The 15048-nt window shown below is 36.7% G+C and overlaps 1 protein-coding gene across 3 annotated transcripts in view; it reads right to left on the bottom strand.

Moving 5' to 3' along the window:
* Nucleotides 1-1263: 1263 nt before the first annotated feature.
* Nucleotides 1264-15048, bottom strand: part of rtn1b (reticulon 1b) — a 35772-nt gene continuing 21987 nt past the window's right edge. Inside the window, exons 1-7 of one of the 3 annotated variants that reach the window (XM_084090411.1) lie at nt 12312-12525; nt 5082-5289; nt 4861-4999; nt 3590-3659; nt 2902-2948; nt 2745-2803; nt 1264-2296 (exon numbers count right to left, since the gene is read on the bottom strand). In XM_084090411.1, the coding sequence (XP_083946537.1) occupies nt 2254-2296; nt 2745-2803; nt 2902-2948; nt 3590-3659; nt 4861-4999; nt 5082-5289; nt 12312-12393 (648 nt within the window). In that variant the 5' untranslated portion in view covers nt 12394-12525 and the 3' untranslated portion in view covers nt 1264-2253. Of the gene's footprint in view, nt 2297-2744; nt 2804-2901; nt 2949-3589; nt 3660-4860; nt 5000-5081; nt 5290-12311; nt 12526-15048 lie in introns of those variants that run through there. The other 2 variants (XM_084090412.1, XM_084090410.1) reach the window with 2 other exon arrangements.

Below are 15048 nucleotides of genomic sequence, written 5' to 3' on the forward strand. Positions count from 1 at the left end.
ATGTTGGATCGGGCTGACCCGAATTAGGACGTCCATACAGCTAAACTGTATATCAATATATAAGTGAATGCATATAGGCCTACATACAATATATATGAATAGCCTATTATAAAAATAGTATATACATATTTTTACTAGTATAGAAAAGAGACAAAATAAACAGTTTTCACCATTTTTAGTTTAGTATTATTTATATAGGCATACTATTATAGTATTTATTCATATTTCAAATTAGCTTTTATTTTTATATTTAATAATTTGAATTAGCTTTTATTTTTTCATTATTTCAGTGCACACCCCACCCCCCATTTATTTCATATTTCATTAGTTTAAAGGACAATTCCGGTGAAAAATGAACCTAGGGGTAATTAACACATGTTTACCGAGTCGATCGTTCCCTGGGATGCGTTTTCATGAAAATCGAATGTAAAGAGTTTTATCTCTAAAAACAGATTAGCTCATAACAGTAGTATATGGGGCACAGAGTAAGTAAAAGTAAATCGCTAGTTAATGCCACTAACAAGGCTCAAAATAGCCTCACACTAACACGGTAGCATAATGAAGGTCCCTACATGCAAACCGAAGCATTGAGAACTTTGTAAGTGTACAGACAGTTTAATAAGAAGATACTTTATAAAGACAGAACATTACGCGTTTACAGGCAGGCGTCATCTTGGAAAACAGTCTCGACTAATCGAGTCACGAACGCCGTGCTAAGTGAGCTGGTCGATAGGAATTACGTTTGTGAAATATAACGTAGCGCGGCGTTCGTGACTCGATTAGTCGAGACTGTTTTCCTAGATGACGCCTGCCTGTAAACGCGTAATGTTCTGTCTTTATAAAGTATCTTCTTATTAAACTGTCTGTACACTTACAAAGTAATTTTAGTACTTCAATATCAACTTATTTATTATTTACCAAGTCAACAAAGTTTCATTTAAAGGAGTTATTATCTATAGTTATTTTAGGCTAAATAAAAGCTAAGCTAAATGGGACATTTATGGGTTTATGTGACGATTAAGTTTATTTAATTTTAGTTAAAATAAGTTTATTAAAGTCTAGGCTAATTGTTGTTAATACATGATTCAATTTAGGTTTGATAATTTGCAGTTTAGCGCTAAATTTTGGCTTTCAAATATACTGAATGGCTATAACCACTCTTTTTTTCTCAGAAATTGGATGGAAAAAAAACAATTTAATGTCATTGGCATCATTGGTTAAGGCAATATGTAAGGTGAAAGATGCTCCATGAAACATGAAAAGTACATTTAAGAACATTTATTTTCACATTCAGTATTGAGTACAGCTTAAGTGCAAATAGTTAAGAGTCAATGGCTAAAAGATGAACAACACTTAACAGTACAAAGATTGACAGATTCTAGCTGGCAATCACTCACAGAAGCATCCTTCTCCTCCCTCTCTTTTGTTTTGTATCATTTTCAAAAGAAAAAAAAAGATAAATGACTGCACAAAAAAACATGAATCTCTGTAGTGGAGTCCTACGAAAAAGAAACATACTGTAATGCTATAGTGAGCTGACCATATCTAATCAGAACAGTGCTAAATAGTTGCGTTTGTGCCCAGATATCATGAACCTCAGCAGATCCATGTGTCTAGCTGACAATGACGATTACTGTATGTTAATAATGTTTACAGATATAGTGATGGAAGAGGAAAAGCCCCCACCCAACGTCCTAGACACAAAGAAGCTTGTTTTTTTTTTTTTTTTTTTTTCAAGAAGAGAGTGTCACTGGAGAGCAATAAAGCTGGAGATCCTTCACATACTACAGAGATTTTCAGCACAGCTGAGAAAGCACATAAACTTCAAAGATAAAAAGAGAATTCATCAGCACTTAAGACTCTTGACTTCATGCACTTTATGAGCAACACATAAAATAAAAAAAATCACATCTAGTCTTTTTACCGGATTTGAATAATATGTGTCATGGTTACTTCTACAATTCATCAAGTAGTTGTACTTCTGACTAGATCCTGAATTGAGAAACAACACGCTTTACTTTTTTTTTCTTCGTTTTTTTCTATGGTTACAAGATGAGGATGGGACTTCTCCTGCACAGCTTTGCCATTGCTCTAGACTTCACAATGTGTACAAAGTAGAACTATGTTCCAGTGATGTTTATTTGTGTCTGTTGTGTGTGTGTGTGTGTGTGTGTACAAAGAGGAACCCTTGATCATCATTCAGCTCTCCCTGCAATGGGTCGGTCTGGGGCTCAGAATCTCCTCCAAAAGGGCCTATTCAGCCTTTCGTTTGGCCCCTGGAATCTTCTCCTGGATCCTGTACAAACAAACACACAATTATATTACTGTATATTATATTCAGTGTGATTTTTAAAGACAATTATTATTTAAATGATGCATTAAATTGATCAAAAGTTACAGTAAAGACATGTATAATGTTACAAAATATTTCTATTTCAAATAAATGCTGTTATTTTGAACTTTATTCATCAAAGAATATTGAAAAAAAAGTATCTCTGTTTCCACAAAAATATTAAGCCGCACAACTGTTATAATAATAATAAGCAGAAATGTTTCTTGAGCACCAAATCAGCATATTGGAATGATTTCTGAAGGATCATGTGACACTGAAGACTGGAGTAATGATGCTGAAAATTCAGCTTCGCCATCACTGGAATAAATGACTTAAAAATATATTTAAATAGAAAAAAAACTATATTTATTTACTAAATTATTATATTATAATGCTTAAAGGGAGTACTTACTTTCCTACCACAGAGTTGACTTGGGTCCTTATTAGGTCCAGATACTGATCAATCTGTGCCTAGAAATTGAAAGATTAAAAAAGTGAGTCATTGTAGTCATGGTGCTTATGAATTATACATGATGCTGTAGTCATGGTGACAAAGGTGCCTCTCTGACCTGGTATTTCTCGTAGACCACCGGCATCGAGAACATGGACACCACCACTGAAGCAAGATGCAAGGTAAATGTTAAAAGACAGAAGAGTGCATGATGAGTAAACGCAGTAGTCTGTCATTTAAAAAGCATACATTTATCTATATTTTAAATCATAGGAGTAATTTGCAGGTGGGACGGGTTTTGAAACATCTCACTGCACGGATATACCTAATGCAAATGAAACATGTCAAGTTGAGGATAATTTGTCTTAAATAAGAGGCGATTTGACGCTGGAATGTGTTTTTGAAATCATGCTGAGTGTTTGTTGCCACTGTTATCAGCGGCGGAACGTTCTCTTTTGGCTCGTGCCCAGTCTTCACACAGACGAGCGCTTTAATCTATCGCTTAATGCCATTACGGAGACACTCTGTTCTTTCCAGTGAAATCACAAAACAAAATGCACACAAACGCGTCCACGCTCGAGATATACAATCCCTGATGAACATCTTTGATTTTAATGAGGAAAAATAAAACTATACGAGAGTAAACTCAATTTTTAGACATCGTGATGTTATTTTTTTTCTACAATTTGTACATATCTGATATAGCATTGTATTAACAACTCCCCCCACACACTCTCCTGTTTCACCCACTTTTTAAAACAAAGTTACAAATTACAAATACATATGGAACTGAATAAACTGCTCACCCATAATAAGAAGAGTGAGACCATTGAAGAGCGCTCCCACATAGGTCAGCAACCACATCAGCACTGCAAACTTGAGGCAAACAAAAACAACTAGCAGTTAACACACACACATACTGTATATATGTGCAGGTATAACATGGTTTATGATGCATTTCTGTGGCAGTAACTAAACCATTATAAAAGTGCACTGACACTCACATAGCAAGAATAAACCAATAAGGTGATAAACTGCTCTGATTTTCTGTATACTAACTCTTGATTTCCTTTCAACAAATCGATGCTAACTTTAAATTGTAAAATGAATATTCCTGAAATTCACATTTCTGTTTCATATTCACTACCGTTTTAAAGTTTGGGGTCAGTACGATTCTTCTTTTTTTTTTTTTAAGAAAGTAAAAAAAAAATTCCAGCAAGGATGTATTAAATTCAAATGTTCAAAAGTGCCAGTAAAGTCATTTATACAGTTACATAAAAAAAAAAAAATGCTGTTCTTTAGAACTTTCTATTCATCAAAGAATCCTAAAAAACACCAGGGTTTCCACAAAAATATTAACTGTTTTCTATAGAGCCCCTAAAGGGACATGGTGATGAAAAAAATTATGAGTAGAGAAGAAAAATTATATGTCAATGCTTTTGCGTTCGCTCACAACATGTTTGCGTTCCCACGAGAAACTGCGCTCGCTCGCAAGGAAGTTTTCCGAGGGATCGCAACGTTTCTTGGGAGAACAAAAAAGTTGTATTATGAAAAAATGTATTTCTTCCCCCCCATAATATAATTTTTTCATCACCGTGTCCTTTTAGGGGCTCCGTAGTTTTCAACATTGATAATGAAAATAAATGTTTTATAGATCAGCAAATCAGCATATTAGAAGGTTTTCCGAAGGATCATGTGACACGGAAGACTGGAGTAATGATGCTGAAAATTCAGCTTCGCCATCACGGGAATAAATTACATTTTAAATTGTACAAATATTTCACAATATTTCTGTTTTTACTGTATTTATTATTATGAAATAAATGCAGCCTGAGTGAGCATAAGAGACTTGAACTTGAATCTTGAACGGTAGCATACGGACTGGCAAGTGGAGTACATGTTATGACATGCATGCTGGCACTTATGTGTGAGCAACCCGTCTAAAAAAAAAAAATCACCTCCCATAATTTCTGTGCTTTCCTATCAAGTATCAATTTAAGAAAAAAGTCTATCAAAATCTGTCATTTGAAAGATAACTTTACGATCCTGGTGTATATTAAATTGACCGGATGTTCACCTTTAGTGAGTCCACCAGATCCTGCACCAGGAACAGTCTGCGCAGTTCTTTCAGTGTGCTGTTGATATAATACTGGATGTTTTCTGCATACTTCTGCATCTGATCATGGGACAGTGACATCTCCACATCCAGGTAAGCTCTGCATCCAGGTGATAAAAACATTGTTAGTAACTCAATGTGTGGCGCACGCACGCACGCACGCACACACACAGCCGTCTTACTTGAAGGGATGTCCCTCGTCTGTTTTCTGCACAGCCTGCAGCACGGACTTGTAGACTCTGAAGCTGATGGTGGCGGAGAGGGCAGCCAGGGCCAGATAGGCCACAACGCTGACCACGCTGAACTGAGTCAGGGAGAAGAGCAGCAGCAGCAAACTGCCAAACACCAGCCCACTCTGCTTCAGGTTCCTCCAGTACAGCAGCTCCATCGCTGGATAGAGAGAGAGAGAGAGAGAGAGAGAGAGAGAGAGAGAGAGAGAGAGAGAGAGAGAGAAAGAAGATCAGGTAGGGTCAAAGTCATGCACATTTGGGATTGGTGGTGGTGGTTTACAGTATGCCACAAATCTAATAGTCATTGATTGTTTAAGGATCCTCAATTCAGCATTTAAGAGGTGATGTAACCACCATTGAATCACTCTGCACCAGCGCTGAGTCAGTGATAACACCATTAGAAATGATTACACAAAAAGAGAGGAGTACATACAAAAAAAAGCCTGGATTCAGTCCGCAGAATGAGACAGAATACGTGTATGTCCCTGCTTTACAATGTGCCAAAAGATGCACGTCAAATGAGAAGGATGTCCGAATAGCCTTTAATTGGCAAACAATACTGCATCTGCTTCAGATTCTGAAGTGTGAAACAAGTGAACAATTCACTATCCCATAAGGCCACGGGAGCTGAGGAGATTAAAGTTCACCCAAAAATGACATTTCTGAAACCTAATAGGCTAGATTTTAATTTCGCTCTACCTGTAAACACATTTACCTGCATTCTATCAACTTCTTCAGTTTTTGAAGCCTTGCGACCCTTAAACAAAAAACTTTCTTGCATTGTCATTTTTTAAAACGAGCATAATCAGTCTTTTGGGTAACACTCTATAATAAGTATGCAATAATAAAGTTCTTACAAATCCTTAACAAACTATTAGTTTTCAGTTAATTCATTGTCATCTCTACATTGTTAATATATTAATTCTAGGCCATATACAAATAGTGAGTTAATTAATTCATTAATTGTCACTGTAATGAACACAACTATTATTGTTTAATTAGCTCGTAGTAAAGGAATTGTTGATTGGTTATTAGGAGTAAATAGTTCTCACTTTAGATTAGGTTAAAGAATGAAGGATAATGTCATTAATTAAGTGCTTTAAACCAAACTTTATTGGACATTAATTGCATTCATATTCAGTGTTCAATGTTTACAAATACATACACATGCGCGCGCGCACACACAGCATATGCGGTGTACGGGAATGCTCCATAGGTGTAATGGTTTTTATACTGTAAAAACTGTATATTCGATCCCCTTACACTAACTCTACACCTAAACCTACCCATCACAGAAAATGATATATATATATCTCATACTATATATATATATATATATATATATAGTTTGGTACATATACACTGGTATTTATACATTGATTTAAAAAATGTGGTTTCATTGATTTGCAATATGTAATTGCCATGCCAATAAACAAGTGCGGCAAAGGATTCTGTAATTAACCCATTTTCTACATAGTCACATAGCATCAATCCACTTTTTTACCACACCCATTCCAAAGCTCTTCTCACTGGCCTTTGTTTTACACCCAATTTAAGATGATGCGAGACTGAACTCAAGAGATTACAAAATTAGGCAGTTTATCTAGATTAAAATTACAACCTAGTAGCAGAAGTTCGCTCTAATCACAGGTATGTGTCTGAGCTAAATGGAGCTTCATGGTCTAGACAGAGTCCTGCGATCATTTCCTTGGATGTGTGCCTGTCATACTCAGTGACATTAAGATGGCATTATTTTGGGCTGTGCCAAGTTAGAGCTTCTCCTAAACTAGCGCTACGGATCTCCTTTGTGTGTTATGAAGGTGTGGTGGACACCGCTTTTTGCAAAATACAAAGATTCCTGCATCATGTATAATTCATAAGCATATAATTGTACAGCTCATTATAGTCAATGATCAATATTCAGTCCTATTCTATTTATCAGAAGTGAATAAGAAACATAGGTCTTCATTAAACCAAGGCAGTGTATTTCCTCTATTTATTTTCAAGTAGAAATCAACAAACAATAGGACACTTGCTCATTTATGCCCACTCTTTCCCATCATGTACCGACACATGCTTGTTTAAGGGGTCATTACAGTGAGCTTCTTATAAAATGTGTGGGCCGTGAAGTTGGCAGTTGAGCTCTGAGATGAAGGCTGGTCGCCACGGAAACTAGAGAGATGGGTGCAGTGGAGTGAGCAGGGATGCAGTTGCCATAGCGATGGAGCTGCCCCCCCTCCCCTCCCCTCACAGAGCGCTGCCTGCCAGACAGAGTAATAAGGTACTGATGAAATGATGGGGGAGGGGAACAGGAGGTAACACTGGTATGACAGACACACAAGCAAAGACCCTCTTGCTAAAACAGCATATTGCTGACAACAACATGCCCCTCGTTCATGAAAGACCTTTGCTTTATATCAAGCTAAAGGACAACAGCAAACAACAGTCCGCTCCTTGAGGGCAAGAATGGCTAAATATAGCTATCGCTGTGTGACTGCACTGAAAATCGTTTATTTTTTTATGATTTTCATTTTTTCATTCTTGCTGTCCATACTTGAGAAGTAGCTAAAAGTGTGTACTAAGACTTGTTTTCAGAGAATAGGCCTATATCCAGTATACAGCATACAGTATTGGCAAATTGGCTTTTTTGTTGTTGTTTTAAGCATGTTTGTGCTTAAATCTTAATATCTTACTCAGTTTTGCTTTTCAAGTAAATGTATCTTGTTTTAATTTACAATGTGGTAAATAAATTAAATTACATTAAGTTAATATCTTACACGATTTTGCTTCTCAAGTGTTCTCAAGTCTCAAGTCAAGAGTTCTCAAGTCTTATGATGTTTTGGTATTTTACTGAGAAAAGACAAATAAAATCAAAATAAATATATAAAAAACATTAGAAGAAATCTATTAAATGTTTTGAGTTTATTATATTTTGCTTCTTAACCTGGTTTTAGCACTTTCTGTGTGAATACACACACACACACAAAATAATGGACATGATTCGAAAAGGTTAAATGGTCTTGGAAAAAATAGTCACACTTATATTGTTCGGGGTCAAAAATGGCCGCATTGGAAATTAATGGGAGAGGAATTTCATCTATTGGAAACTTTTTTACTGCGTACAAACAAATTCTTACTGAAAGCTAATTTTTTGAGATATCAACTTAAAATTTGGAACACAGCTTGCTTAGATTTATGGATTTGATCTTAGATTAAAAGATTTTTTGTAAAATATATGTCATCTAAAAATTTTATTTTTGTGCATTTTTCATACAGTAACAATAAATGTAAACAACATTTTTTTCATTCACTTTTTTAAAAACTTTTTTCACTTCAGCAATAATCTGCCAAGAGTTGTTTTTAAAAAGAGACCAAACAAACTTAAGTCTGTGCTCCAAACTATTCGAGATATATGACAGTTAAGTTGGAAATTTCATTTTCAGGTCAAAAAGTGAATAAATGGATTATAACTACTGCATAAATATAATTTAGTACCATAAAATCCCCTAACAAAAATATTAACTATTAATAAAACTAAAATATAGTTCAATAATTTAATTGAAATAATAATAAAAAGAATCTGTCATTTTTGACCGACACGTGAACAGTACCAGAGGGTTAAGTACATTAATCTTGTTTTAAGGATGTTTAGATATTAAATACAGGATATTGACATAGATATTTTATTTTGTGCAGTGTGGATATGGTTGAAAAAACACTTACAGGAACTTTTTAAGAAAAATGTGACCTTCATCCCCTAAAATTAAGTTTGAGATGTAGCAGAACAGTGATCTAAATCCAACCAAGATGGGATCCAAATAAAAACACATGGTCTAACAAACCATCCTCGTATAGCTTGTCATAAATAGGAATAGTCCTATTTAGAAAGACATAGAAAATGCTGTTTAACACAAACAATTTATGTGGTTGCTTTAGGCTTCTGTGGTTATATACTGCAAGCCTAAATGCAGATTGGATAGTTCTTTTAGGGTCATGCTCCATTGTAGACACATAGCCTGCTTCTGACATCAGTGGATCATACTCTTACAACAAAGAGATCACTTCAGACAGCCCATGACTAACATTATTACACACTAGACACTAATCTGGATGACAACAATCTTGGCATGGGACAGAGAGATGCAGTAAGGCACCAGGCAAACAACATTTCACTGCTATCAATAATGAAAGCTCTTTGGGTATGATGCCAAACAGCCTCCAGATAAACATAAAAACGACTCGGCCTGGTAATACAGTGAAGAAAACATCACCGATGCCACAATGAGACAGAAAGAAACTCAAAAGTCAGCAGTAATTAATGGCTCTGTTTAATCACTCCTCTAGACTGGTTCATCTTACTGCCCTATATGGGACATACGTCTATTGGGCATACATGTATGCTCTTACATTGTAATACAGGTTAGACTTGAGATATTAGGCAAACTTTAGATGTAATATATATTCTTGCTTAAGCATCTGCAGCTGGCTAGCATGATAAAACAATGCTGTATAAGACCCTGTCCCAAATAGAGCTCTAAGTCCTTGTGGTCCTCCTCCAAATCCACTTTACTAATTTAATGCTGTATAGGTTATTTGATATAGAGCCTGCCTCAGAAAGTGCACATTTGAGGCTCTTGAGCTCCTTCTGAAACCTAAAATGTCAAATTTGCTTTGAAATGATATGTATTGTGAAAAGCGCTATACAAATAAATGTAAATTGAATTTAATATTTATTATGAATAATTTATCCATGCACATCATATATATATATTTTTTTAATTCATGTGCCCTCATAATCTTATAAACGAATATAGTCATACAGGGGTTTGGAAATGGCATGAGGGTGAGTAAATGATGACAGAATTTTCATTTTTGAGTGATCACTTTAAGCAGTGTTGCTGAGAGACAAAGCACCACACATGTATCTTGAACAATGAGCTTCTATATTATTATGGGAAATTCTGACCCACAGCAATGACTACTACAAACATCTGAAGAGTCAACAATAACCATCTTTCACAAGTGTAAGTACCACACATTGATTCGTCTTGTCATTTTACCAAGAAAAACTGGGGGGGATGAATATGGAAAAATAGACCTTTGACCTACATAACACTAACACAAATGGCTGCTATGTCCTCCAACATCATGTTCTGATCACAATATTATCCAAGATCAGTGAGATCATATGACACTGTTTTAAGCCTTGCTGACAAATGCCTCTTATATCCTCCATTGAATAACCACTAGTGTTTACCACACCTTGAATTCTACGTTCAATATTTCCAGAGTAGGACTATACAGTCTTAACCAGAAATCAATTACTGGGAGAATCTGAACTGAAAAAACTAGAGAGTTTGAGTTTGGGAATGTATGTTGGATCAATCCAGTCTTATCTGGTCCAATCTTTGGTTCCAAGTTTTTATCAATTAGAATAGTGCTAGAACTAACACATTTGCCAGTGTGAAGTGATCAAATCTGTTTTATGATTTGCAGTTAATGGAAGAACTGGAAGATATAATTTTGGACTAGTACCAAATGACCATCAGGACAGTAACAGCCAATGTGGCCCCTCACGCCACAGATTTGACTAAACTGCATACTTGAGAGAAGACTGTGAGAAGAAACAGAAACTGCTGACTTAAGAGAAGCCAGCACCTTTGCTGCGGTTTGACTTTATAGCACTGAATCAATACCTATAGGACACAGACAATCCTGAGCCAACAGGCACGACTATAGAATGAGATGGCAAAAGAACACAAGTCCCTGTGCTGACACAGGCACATATTCATTAAACAGTACAACTTAAACCATTAAAAAAAGTGAGAAATGTTTGTTTTTAACATCTTCATATCTGTTTTAATTTAGGTAATGGTTTTGTGTTGCAGTGCCAACAGAGCAGTGTTTTCTCAACTCTAAAGAGGCACTAAATCCCACTAAAGCTCAAATTATCTTAATTCAGGCAATAATGATAAATTAGATAGGACAGATAGATAAGATAGAAATTATAGAACAATAGAAAGAACATATAGGACAGAGAGATAGATAGAGAGATAGATAGATAGATAGATAGATAGATAGATAGATAGATAGATAGATAGATAGATAGATAGATAGATAGATATAGTATATAAATCCAGGTTAATACTTATAAAATACTTTTATAAATTAAAATTAAGCTACATTAATAAATGCTGTAAAAATGCTGTTCATGTTACCTAATACATTAAATAATTAATTCTTATGTTAAAGTGTTTCCAAAAATCTGAAATATAAAAGGAACAAAGACTGAATGCCATTAACATTTAGAAACTCTCATTTAAAAGTCAAATATTCATCAAAATAGACCTATTTATGTTTATAAGCCCTTGAACTGCCAGCAATGCGAAATGCTCAATATATAAATAGCCACAACCAGAAACCCTCCCTCTTAAATTGTTCTAGTTTTCTTCCTGATGATAGAGTCTCTCTAACGTGATAGTCTAGGCATTGGATTGATTAAAGTGATGGATGCATAGTTGTCTTTAAGTGGATAGTAAATAAATGACAGCAATAACGCACTTTTATTATACACATAAAACACATGCATATGTATCCATTATCCTATCCATTCTTTCACAGAACAAGCAAAAAGAGGGGTTTACATTTAGGCAAACACCACGAGCTATATCCAGGTAGCCACACCCTATACCTCTCTCTTTCTTCTTTTCTTTATTTCGCTTTCTGCTCCCTATGCAGCCTGAAGGCCTTTATGATCAACACAGGAACAATCAGACAAATGTAAAGAAATGCAGCTCTTTGTGGAACTATCCGCATCTAAATGCCCATCTGACCTGAAAATGAGGCAGTCATGCACATCATTGGCAAAAAATTCTAATCAAACACATCCAGAGTATATGAATTCAGTAAGGATCTGCTAAGTACAATAAGAAGGGGGTAGAAGAAGGGTGTGCCCAGCTGTCTCAAACCCCCCCCCCCCACCCCCCCAGTCTGCCGCTCGTATGCCCATGATGGCGGTGGCCTCGATGCGGAAAAAAATGCGAAAGTGTGCATTAGCATCTTCCAGAATCCCACATGCACCTGCCCCCAAGAAAATCCAGCAGCCCTAATAAATCAACCCCTTTCTGTCCAGACATGCGCATGCACCTTCTTCACCCCGGACCCCCTTTCCTCCACACGCACTCACAGTACCCTTGCTCTTCCAGTTGCTCCAGAAACCTTCAGTCTTGGTCGAGTCTGCGGCTGCCATGGTGCTGGCCTGCATGCTAGGCTGGGTGAGGGGAAGGACTGCGAATCGCTTTCTGCTAACGCTACTGCTACAGCCTCTCCGCTCCTCGCTCCGTATCTGTCGTTATCTCTCTCTGTGCTTCTCTCTCTCTCGCTCAGCGGTTCACATCAGTGCATGAACGACCCATAGGAGGAGGGGACCGAGAGGGGAGGGGATGCAGGGATGGAGGAGGGGAGGAATAGGAGTTTATGGTGATAGTGCTGCCCACTGGTGGAGGAACTGATTTAGTTGAAGGCAGACATTTGAGGGACGGGCAAAGCGTCATGATTGACAATAATTACTGACAATCTTTTCTTCCTTATTTTGACGTATATCCGAGTGAAACGCTTTAACAAAAAAAAAATGTAGGACGGGACTTGATTTGTCCATCAGAAATTGACTGGATCATTGTGGTTTGCTATTGTTGTGATCTCATGTGAGTAGTGATGGGGACGAGACTGCCTATGCCGAGTCCGAGTCAAGACCGAGTCTTTGAAGGGTCGAGACCGAGTCCGTTGGTTTTCAAATACAGTCGAGTCCGAGTCAAGACCGAGTCTTTGAAGGGTCGAGACCGAGTCGAGACCGAGTCCGTTGGTTTTCAAATACAGTCGAGTCCGAGTCAAGACCGAGTTTTTGAGGAAGCAAGTCCGAGTCGAGACCGAGTTTTAGGAGTCGAGACCAAGACCATAAAAACATGTCAGTTTTCATATTCATGATTTAATATCACCCCAGTTAATAATCAACAGTTAGGCCTACAGACTAAGCTAGATTGGGAATTGTTTAGAGGAGCAGTCTTAACGTCTTAACATGGACTATGCTTTTACTATCATTAAAAAAATCCCTACCACATGCATCATCTTCTGCCTATTTTTCTAAACTGCTTCAACAGTGCTGCTCTGTCATCAACATGTTAAGCCCACCCTGACTTTTTTAATCATAGTTAGGACATGCAGAGCAAATAAAAATTTTCTAGTGGTATGTATTCTAGTCACTAGTGGACTAGTGATGGGGACGAGACCGCCTATGCCGAGTCCGAGTCAAGACCGAGTCTTTGAAGGGTCGAGACCGAGTCAAGACCGAGTCTTTGAAGGAACAAGTCCGAGACGAGTCCGAGAAAGCAGAAATCGGTCTCGAGTCCGGTACATCAATACATGTGAGTGACAGGTTCTCCCTCCCTCATGCCAGTAAACGCATCATCAGAGAAGATAACAGATTTTGTAACAAAAGGGAGGAAAAGTTACTTTGATTTAAGTTTATGAGTGCACATGGATAAAAAAAAAATCTATAATTCATAAAAAACAATAGTACATTTTGATTTCATAGTGCCTTTAAAGGAAATCAAGAAAAATCTGTATAAAAATGTAAAGATTTTTTTTTTGGAGCTTGACAGTCCCTGGCCACCATTCGCTTTCATTGTATGTAAAAAAGCAGCATAAACATATTGCTAAACATCTGTTTTTGTGCTTTACGTAAGAAAGAAAATCATACTGTTTTTTGGGTCACTGTCTATTTAAGACTGCAGACAGACACTAAAGTGGATGGATGAAATATTTGTTTTCCTCTCTCTTTCTCATCTGTCATCAGTCTTTTAGATGGGAGACTAATCTCAACTAATCCTCTTGAAAAGATTGAAATCTGGTGGTAAACATTGCTGCACAACTATTTTTCTCGTTCAGAGCGAAGGCTCATTCCGTGCTCATCGCATCATATTTGATGAATTTCACTCTAGACTGCTATAACAGTGAGAGTGTGTGTGTGTGTGTGTGTGTATTTGTGTGTGTGAGGAAGGAGCCTCATGAGATATGGAGAATGACTCAGCACTCTCGGTTAAAGGAAACAGGATGAGCTCACAGGCAAGCGTCCTGTCCAGTAGTCAGAGATGGACTTGCCATATGACATTTTCAGATGGGCAAGACTGACTAATTGGCATTTAATTGGCAAGTTTCTTTTGCATCAACGCTAAATACAGTAAAAACTGTAATATTGTGAAATATTACAATTTAAAATAACTGTTTTCTATCTGAATATAATTTATTCCCGTGGTGGCAAAGCAGAATTTGCAGCATCATTACGCCAGTCCTCAGTGTCACATGATCCTGAAAATGGTTGTACAATATTTGTTCTATATATTCATTCAGTTAGATCCTGCCTAAACTACTCTCTTGCTGCAACAACCATTGTGACAAATGGCTGGCAAAGTCATAAATCCTTATTTTTCACATAATATTAGCCATGAGCCATGTTTTTTTTTAAATCTCAGACTATAAAGTCTTAGCTATAAATCACTTAATCATGGTCTCTGATTCTAGTCATAGTGGCAGACTGTAATGAGACACTTCAATGCACAGAGAACATCCACCATGATCCCATATGTCATGCATAGTAAGAGATAACAATAACTGCACCTAATTAATTTATCATACAAAAGAAAAGCACATCATTGTGAATTATGCATTATCTTTGACATCTTTAACTCAAAGGTTTAGCATTTAATGCAAGACCAAACAAAGGAAATTGGCATATGTATAATATCTGCGCCTCAGCTTCCAGTAAACACATTACACATGAAATGCCAGGGGCCTTTAAAAGTTAAAAGCCTTTAAAAGTTAAATAATTGATAGAGACAGAATGAAGCATAAGATAAACTAGAAA

Source organism: Abramis brama (assembly GCF_963993115.1).
Source record: "Abramis brama genome assembly, chromosome: 18".
NCBI classification, from domain to species: domain Eukaryota; kingdom Metazoa; phylum Chordata; class Actinopteri; order Cypriniformes; family Leuciscidae; genus Abramis; species Abramis brama.